General features: G+C 32.7%; 1 protein-coding gene across 2 annotated transcripts; it reads right to left on the bottom strand.

Annotated features, from left to right (window-relative positions):
* Positions 1-274: 274 nt before the first annotated feature.
* On the bottom strand, positions 275-9,285 carry LOC134263278 (p53 apoptosis effector related to PMP-22-like). Of its 2 annotated transcripts, XM_062745603.1 has the most exons (5): positions 9,185-9,285; positions 7,955-8,111; positions 5,562-5,711; positions 1,241-1,335; positions 899-1,037 (listed from the first exon to the last, which is right to left on the bottom strand). In XM_062745603.1, exons 1-5 carry the CDS (start codon positions 9,218-9,220, stop codon positions 1,020-1,022), a joined length of 456 nt encoding a protein of 151 aa, XP_062601587.1. In that variant the 5' UTR covers positions 9,221-9,285; the 3' UTR covers positions 899-1,019. The 2 variants fall into 2 exon arrangements, with proteins under 2 accessions (XP_062601586.1, XP_062601587.1); XM_062745602.1 differs by lacking the exon at positions 1,241-1,335 and having other exon boundaries at positions 275-1,037.
* Positions 9,286-9,686: the final 401 nt, after the last annotated feature.

Here is a 9,686-nt window from a genome sequence, read left to right as displayed (position 1 = left end):
ACGTGGGAGTACATTGGGACAAATAGAGTAAGAAGCTGGGGGCTTGTTGCACATAGATTTGCGGCATCAAGGGCTTGTAAATATCAAATTATCAAGCAAGCCACTCAATTGATTACATCATGAAACCAAAAAATTAGATATTCCTTAATTAAAAATTGTTACTGAAACTGAAACTGAGGACAATGTGAATTTCATAATATAAACAACTCCATAGAATGATGGAAAATCATTTTTAAAACTTCTAAAATAAACTAAAAGTTAAACTAAAATATCCAAAATTATGTCATCCAAGATTGTGACTTTGTAGAAAATTAGTAACTCAGTAACATGTGTAATAATCTGAAGTTGTCTCTATAAAAATAAAAAAGTTTAAATTAAAATTACAGTCTTGTATGAGACTTCCTTTTTTCAAGTTATACAAGCATTTCAAAATATCTTTATATAGCAGCATAATTAATCTATAACAGTATTTTATTGGTAAGTATTATTTTTATATAATACTATAATTCACTAATACAAAATGCATCCAATTATTTTAATTTTGCAAATGCAGTTAAAGATTTCATAAAGAGAAATAATGCTTTATAAAATCTTAAAGGAACTTTTTTTTTGTTTTTTCCAGGTACATACCATCTGCTATAAGTTGTGCATCTTTAGTAAAAGTATACATAATATAATACTGTTATGCAACCTTGTATGGAATATGGTGTAAGTTTAAAATCCCATTCACACTCTGTATTTTATAACTCCCCCGTAATATAGTTCCTGCCACAAGATGATTAAACATGTCTGGGAGTCTAGTACTACATGTGACTCCTCTCAGAATGGTTTTGTAACAATTTTTTTGTCGTCCAAAGGAAGAATGAAGAATATGGAGGCTGCAGTGGTGAATATAAATGCGCCCCATCCAAAGCCATATGTCCAGTCAAAGTTCCAGGTCTTCAGTGTATAATGCCAGTGTCTGTCCGTCTGTAGGTTGACGATGTCCGAGTTAAACATGATTGGATACATGATCAGCGTCAATAGATCCAGAAGTGCTAGAAAAAAGAAACAAATTTATAAAACTCTCTCCCAGCTATTGTAAAGCATGCACTTATCAACCTCTTTACATCCATATTGTGGGTAGGATAAAAAAACGTATCTTTCTTTTAAAAGTCAAATAAATAAAACAGTAGGAAAACATAAGAATAGTGGTTCATTATAATCCTTGTATTGATAGATATTGTGTTTAATTAAGCACCATTGTGTTATAATGAAACTTCCTCTGATGAGACTTTTGGAAGGAGACAAGGCAGTCTTTTCTGTAGGAAGGCCTTCCATGGAAAGTTAAATTCCCTTTTCAACAAAAAATAGACAAAAGGATTCACAGCTGAGTTACAGTTTGCTATAAATATGGCACTACGTACTACAAGGTCCCTTATTTTTGCATTAACATCAATAAAATACATTGGTATTGTTCCCAAAAAGGGAACCCAACACAATATAAAAATACAATGCATAAGTGTCATAATCTTGGCTGTATGTTGATTCATTTTCCTATCATCTGTTGTCATTCTTAGGACTGATGCTAAAAACCTCTGCTGTTTGCGCGCCACTAGAAAAATCCTGATATAGAGAATTACTGGGACTATGGTTATAAACACTAGGAAAGCTAGGATGCCATGTTTGTCTACTAACGGCCATATCTCACGATAAGGTCCACAGTTATCTTTCATGTCACTTTTGACTGTTTGCTCATCACCTGATATTTGAATCATCACTGGGGTGGTCATCAAAATACAACTGAACACCCAAATCACAACTAAAACAATGATGGCAATTTTTCTTGTCATTATTGCATGGTATCGCAGTGGACGTATTATAGCAATATAGCGGTCCACTGCGACAGCGACATGGTTACACATAACAGCAGAATATATTCCCATCGCAGAAGCATGACGCAGGATACACACAGCTGGAAGTTTTGCAATCTGATTTCCTCCGATATGAGACACCACGACCACTGGGAGATGAATCACTCCTAACAAAATGTCTGCCACCGCCATGGAGAAAATGAAGTACTTTGTGGCCACAAAAACATTAAAATGACATCTTATGAATGAAAAAATGACAAACAAGTTTCCGGCAATAATACACAGAATGAGGATTCCATTGAGAATTCCTAGGACAAACAGGCCTCGCTCGCGGACTAGTTCAAAGTCATCAGCAGCCATTTCCACGAGGCCTCCCTAAACATTCTACCTAACACACCTTGAAGTTCATAAAATTATCAATCTATGGCTAAAAATTTAAATCCCAAATTTCTAATGGCAATTATTTCATTACCTAGAACAAAATTGAATAACATAAATAAACAGCTAATTTTTCATCTAAATGTAGAACAGAATACCATTATAGTGACTTAAGATCTTAATTGTTTTCTGCAAGTATGAACTATTCTGTAAATAAATAAAAAGAACAAACACCCTAATCCTCTAAAGCCAATTAAATAAGAAATAAAAATAGATTTGTTTGACCACTCAATATCCCACTGGTATATAATCTTACTTAATGAATTTAAATACATGTATATACAAATTTATCTCCTAATTTGACATATCAAGGTGTTGGTAGCTGAGCTTTAGTTATAATTATCAGAATAGCCTGAAAAAAATACTACTGCACTTTAAATGATTCTAAAAATAGAGTTTCAATAGGGGTAAATTAATTAAATCATTTAAACACATACAAAAATAAGCTTAATTAAATTGATGGAAATATTGTATTTGTTGTTATTTCTGATTGTAAACATAAAACATTCCTAAACATTGAAATACAAATACTACAATATATTAAAAAATATTTTAATGCAAGACCTAGTATGGCAAAATTAATTGAACTACTTAATTCCGATTCAGAAAATATACTTTGAAAACTTGGAGAATATGTTTTTAAGAGCCATTCTCTATTATGACTTGACTTTTTATGTAGGAGCTAGTCTCAGAATTTCTCCAAACTCTCTTTGATGAAAACCTTAATTGATACTCTTAACTAACTTCAGGCAAAAATTGGTTGCTATGTGTTATAGTTACTTACCATGGCAACCTGTCTTTAAGTTTGAAAAATGGCATTTTTTAACATGTTTAGAGCCCCATAGTTAACATTTGCCGCAAAACAAACAGTTGGCAATGTCTGTTTCCTAAAGCTAAAAGCCTGATGTCTTAAATGCATGATAAACATGTTTAGTAAATCAACTATTACATTTGTTACCATGGTAACAAAGTATTCAAAGGTAAAAAAAAATATTCATTGAATCTTATTAAGTAATACACATAAATATAAAAACCAATCATAGGATAAAATGTGACCAAATAATAGAGAAAAGAGCCTTGAAACATATACCAAGAACAAATTATGATATTTCATTTTGGTTGGCAATCATTACCAAGGTATTATACCACAGAAACCATTAAAATTTACACTCTGTATTTTTAAATACTGTAGACGTACTTTTTTCCACAGGGTCATAATTCCGCGGAATCTCAATTTCTGTTTAATCCGCGGGTAGAAAATTACGCAGATATTCTAGATTGTCACTATATGCCTTACATTTATATTTAAAAGTACACTTGGACAAATTTCCGCGTACATTGCGTAAATTAATACCACGCGGAAAAAAGTACTTCTACAGTATGATCAGAGGCCCATGGGCCACATCGCTCACCTGAGCACATTGGCTGGGAAATAAAAGCAGAAATTACTTCAGTATTGAGAAGTTTACAGAGGATTGGGGGGGGGGGGGGTCTGAAATTTTAAACTAACAACTACCTGATTGATGATGCTTTCATACAATAAATGATTGTTTTTCCTATTTATTCTTGAGAAGAAGATTTTCAATGATTTTCCCTATATTTTCCAATGTAAAACTTTGAACGGCAGTTGTGGCCCCACCATACCCCCGGGGGTCATGATTTGAAGAAACATGATTCTACACTACCTGAGGATGCTTCCACATGAGTTTCATCTTTCCTGGCCCAGTTTCTGGAGAAGAAGATTTTTAAAGATTTTTCCTACATATTTCTGTGTAAAACTTTGATCAGCCATTGTGGCCCTGCCCTACCCCCGGGGGTCATGATTTGACTCAGGCTCAAGTGAGCTAAAAAGCACATTTCCTTATCACTGATGATAAACTTTTTTATGATTGGTGTGGTCCTAATTTTCCCATTTTAAAAAAATCAAATCAGATTCTTTAAATAGAGCGTTGCTATGGTCATAAGCAGAAACCAGAAGTCTCTGTCGAGACTGTAGCTCTACTGGTTTGTACTTATAACAAAGGATGAGAAAAGAAGCCATTGTCATTAGACAAAAACTGTAGAAGGAGTAGCATTTTAAAGGAATTTCACAGACATTTCTATTTTTAGTAACAATGGCAACACCATTCATCGAAATCAAAAACCGATGCACTATTTTAATATGTATATTAGTGTAGTCTACTTGTGTGCCAAGTAATACTGAAATAAGACCAAAACTGTAGACAAAAGTAGAAATAGTAGCGTTTAAAAGAAATTTCACAGAAAATTCTATTTTTAGTAACCATGGCAACACCGTTCATCGAAATAAAAAAACAATGCACTATTTTATGTATATTAGTGTAGTCTACTTGTGTGCCAAGTTATATTGAAATAAGACCAAAACTGTAGAAGGAGTAGCGTTTTAAAGGAATTTCACAGAAAATTCTATTTTTAGTTACCACGGTAACACCGTTCATTGAAATCAAAATCCGATGCACCATTTTATGTATATTAGTGTAGTCTACTTGTTTGCCAAGTTCTATTGAAATCAGACCAAAACTGTAGGAAGAGTAGCATTTTAAAGAAATTTCACAGAAAATTCTATTTTTAGTAACCATGGCAACACCGTTCATCGAAATAAAAAAACAATGCACTATTTTATGTATATTAGTGTAGTCTACTTGTGTGCCAAGTTATATTGAAATAAGACCAAAACTGTAGAAGGAGTAGCGTTTTAAAGGAATTTCACAGAAAATTCTATTTTTAGTTACCACGGTAACACCGTTCATTGAAATCAAAATCCGATGCACCATTTTATGTATATTAGTGTAGTCTACTTGTGTGCCAAGTTATATTGAAATCAGACCAAAACTGTACACAAAAGTAGAAATAGTAGCGTTTAAAAGGAATTTCACAGAAAATTCTACTTTTAGTAACCATGGCTGTTTTCTGTATCTTAGTGTAATCACTTGTGTGCCAAGTTATACTGAAATCATCGAAAGGAATTTCACAGAAAATTCTATTTTTAGTTACCACGGCAACATGGTTCATCGAAATCAAAATCCGATGCTTTATTTTATGTATCTTAGTGTAGTCTACTTGTGTGCCAAGTTATATTCAAATCAGACCAAAACTGTAGGAGGAGTAGCATTTTAAAAATTGTCACAGAAACAGACAGCTAGACGGACGTAACCATGGCAACACCGGTCTCTGATTGAAATCAAAATTTGATGATCTAGAGACTGCTTTAGCATGAAACTCAAAATATGTAATCATGTAATAATTCCTTACCTACGAGGGACATAACAGCCCCCGCCAAGATGAACCACAACCTCTTGCTGCAGTGAGAATGGATACAGAGTCCCACAAATCCACAGATAAAGGCCCCCAGGCACAGAAGGAGGGCAACCAAGGACAAGGCCTGGCAAACCTCTATCCAACCTGGAGATATAATAATATCTACCTGTTATTGTCTTTAAAAAAATATAGAGTGGAAATTGTTACGGTTATCTGAAATAATGTAAAAACAAGAATACCGTAAATCTGGAAATTTTTACATCGATTTTATTTTGCAAATCTGGATCAAAATGCTGTTGATTAATTTTTGCGTTTCAAAATTTTGCGAATGACCACTGCTTTGTTTACATTTCCTTATTGTTGATTTATTTTTAAGAAAAATATTTTTGTGAATGCAATGAACTCGCAAATTTGCTAAAAATTCATCTACAGCAAAAATTTCCAGATTTACGGTATAAGAACAGATTTTTTTAATAATAAAAAAACAGTTACAAAAGATGTAATCATGTAATTGGAATTTTTCCTCCAAGGGGCATAACTCCCCCAAAAATGGTGCAATCACAACAGAGCTCTTGCTGGACCTAGATATTCTACTTATAAATTTGTGTAAAAAATTTCATTTCAATATGTGCAACCTCTGCAAAGAAAATGAAGGAAAACTGCAAATAATTGGAATTTTTCTAAGTGCAAGGGGCATAACTCTATCAAAAATGGAGATAAAATAAAACTTCACCTGTTATTGTCTTATAAAAAAATATAGAGTAAATTTCATTTCAATATGTTAACCTCTGTGAAGAAAATGTAAAAACTGCAAATATTTGGAATGTTTCTTAGTGCAAGGGGCATAACTCTTGCAAAAATTTGATCATACAAAATAGATTTTATTTAGATATTCATCAAAATCTGTTGATAATAAATTTTTACGTTTCAAAATTTTGCGAATGACCACTGCTTTGTTTAATTTTCTTATTGTTGATTTATTTTTAAGAAAAATATTTTTGTGAATGCAATAGAACTTGACCTAAATATTCACCTGATAAATCTCTATACAAATTTCAATTTCAGATTTGCAACCTAGGAAGAAAATGAACGGTATAAATACAGATTTTTTGTTTAAGGGGCATAACTAAAAAAAAGTTACAAAAGATGTATTCATCTGATAAATCTGTATACCAAATTTCATTTCAAATGTGCAATTTTTGAAGAAAACAAGGGGCACTAAATCTACCAAAAATGGTGCACATCTTACCATAAACAGGGGGGGGGGCATAAATTAAACTTCATTTAAGAAATTCAAGTTATAAACTTTGTGTAAAAAATTTCATTTCAAATATGTGAAGGCCGAAGGCCTTCTGCAAAGAAAATGAAGGAAAACTGCAAATAATTGTTATTTTTACTTATATATACATTTGGACAGCATAATACTTTCAAAAATTATTGCACTAACCGTCCGTCGTAATAAAAATTCACCTAGGTGTAAATCGGCTTGCATGGCGGATAAATCTATAGGCTAAATTTCATTTCAAGGGAATATTTTGTGAAAGGCTACTTGTGATCAGAAATAGTGAACAGAAACTGCAAATATTTTATTCGTGAAAAATGATTCGATCCTAAAAGACACAGGAAACACGTCTGAAGTTTGATGATAAAGGTGGTGTGATCATACCCAAAATAAAATCCGATGGATTTAGATACTTGTCCGAGCCAGTTAATTTGCAGTTTGATAAAAACATTTCATTTCAGTACCTAAAGGCATACTTATAGTAAAACACTGATAAACACGGAAACTGCAAATAATTGAACTACGAAATTTTTGGCAGCTGTTCATGGCATGATTGCAAAGATATTTTCCAACAGATTTGCACATTTATCGTGAGTAAAATTTAAAGATAAAATAAAAGTTTATCATGAAAATCTTAACCAAATTTCTTTCAAAAAATATGAACGTTAGCAGACTGTGCAGCTGAAAAAAGTGAAGAAAAATGTAAACAAACGCTGGAAATTTTCTATGTACACGGGTTGAATAACTCTAACAAAATACTTGTTTACATTTAAAATAAAATAATTATCATTATACTTGCTTCTTTTATTCATTTTTGTACATGAAAAGCAAGTATACCAAATTTAATTTATGTATGTAGCATTATGGTTGTGATTAGGTCAAAACGTATTGACCTCTAACCTCTGACAAACTTCATACAGAATTGAAGATATTTTCTCTCTGTATGTTTATATAATGGAGAGATACCACAAATGTATATATTTATGCATAACAATTGACATTAAACACTTAGGTCATAATGTTTAAATAATTTTTTTTAAAAAGAATATTGAATTCAAATTATTCTCTCTCCAAGACAAGATAATTTAAGAAAAGAAAATCAAACCGTTGTCAGGCAAACAAAGTCCGCCAACACAGATATCCCATAATCCCCAGGTGATGATGTGAGAGGTGCGGAAAAACTGGACTTCCACCCAATCCTGGCCGACTGTTGCTATGATGAGGAAAACTCCAGCTATCCCAGTAAAGGCCTCACCAATGATCTTTTTAAATATCAAAAAAATTAAGTAATACATATAAATTGTAAGCTTTTGGGTTAATTAACCATTATAACAGGAAAGAAGGAAATGTATGAATTAAGTCAAACACAGGACCCCTGCATCACTAGTCAGGTGCTCTACTGACCTATAGCTACCCAAGCCAATATTCACAGCTAAAACCAGTACACTCTTTACTCCTTAACAAATTGTTTTTGTCTTTGAAGAAACAACAAAGTTCTTATTTCCCTGGCAAAACTTTCAAATGCATGCAAATTCATTGGTGGCCAACAATAGCAAATCTATATCAGGATAGGATAAAATGTTTGTCTGTACCAGTACTCAAACCAATGACTCCTGCATCACTACTCAGGTGTCTACTGAGTGAATTATTAAGGCCGATATCCACGGTCTAACCACATATAATAAGGTGGAAAACAATTAATGTACATGTATAGGTATACACAAACTGAAATGTTTTGTATAAAGTTTCTCATGATTTTTTTTCCAGGGATGCAAATGTCTGATGCCTTCCATTGCTGATGAGTTCAGTTGGTAGAGCACCTGACCGAAGATTGGGGGGACACAGGTTAGAATCCATGTCTGGTCTATCTCATTTTTCTCCTCTCTCATTATACTTTATGCTGTGACAGGTGAAAGACCTAGCTACCAGGGAAGAGCTTGTGTTAATGTCTTCAGAGTATAAAACCTGCAGTATTTCTATTCTAACAAACATTCAAATGTTTATAAACATAGCCAGTAATATGCAGAGACATAAATAGGACTAATAATAGTAATATGTAAATATTCATATTCAGGCATAATAGAATTATACACTGTACATGTGACGGACCAAAATATTAATATACATTTTATTGACATTAAAGTCTGCTCATATAGGTTAATCAAAAATGTATAATAGATTCTAACTGATGTTGAAATAGTCTCTAAATTCTGTTACAGAGCCTAGTACAGATTATCTGATTATGGCACAAATGAAATGCCATTCATTATGAAGAAATGTTATCATCTACATCACTAAATATAAAATGACAACACTTTTCTACACACATGCATACCTTAAAAGGCCTAATGATGATAACATTTTCTGACATATTTTCTGAAAAATTACGAAAAAGGCATAATACTTTGATTTCCTTTTGCCTTTTCCATCTGTAAATCAATAGATAGTTTTCACTCCCTTTGTATACATACGGGCATTTACGACTGTCCGCCATTTTGTGGGTCAAGACTGACGCATGTAAACGAGAATCACATGTTATATTTATAAATAACAGTGACGCTATGACCTCAATAACCAAAACGAAAGAAAAAACAGGAAAGTTAAAGTACACAGACTCGTTAGATTATGTTTCAAGAGAAAGATATATCGCAAAACTTAAATTAATCGATGGGAAAGACCCGTACGAGGTTTCAAACAAAGAGTGGTCGAGGGAGAGGGACAATTTTCCAGATATTACGTATCCGGACATAGTGAACTATTTGGTTTATAGCAAAAGTGCATATACATTTGAAGACTTCAAAGCTTACAAATCATTGGAGGCTTACAACCAGTTTGTT

This window comes from Saccostrea cucullata, unplaced genomic scaffold, assembly GCF_032062105.1.
Source record: "Saccostrea cucullata isolate Sc308-1 unplaced genomic scaffold, CSIRO_AGI_Scuc_v1 ctg346, whole genome shotgun sequence".
NCBI lineage: Eukaryota > Metazoa > Mollusca > Bivalvia > Ostreida > Ostreidae > Saccostrea > Saccostrea cuccullata.
The sequence above is the reverse complement of the archived record's forward strand: the minus strand, read 5'-3'. Positions and strand labels throughout refer to the sequence as shown.

Bases quoted from the DNA above. Each gene is read 5' to 3' on its own strand.
- LOC134263278 (XM_062745602.1), bottom strand. From the start codon at position 9,220: ATGTCAGAAAATGTTATCATCATTAGGCCTTTTAAG. The intron at 8,112-9,184 runs GTATGCATGTGT...ATATTTAAAAAG, and splicing joins TCATCATTAGGCCTTTTAAG to ATCATTGGTGAGGCCTTTAC. The intron at 1,038-5,561 runs GTAAGGAATTAT...TCTTTTTTCTAG, and splicing joins GGCTGTTATGTCCCTCGTAG to CACTTCTGGATCTATTGACG.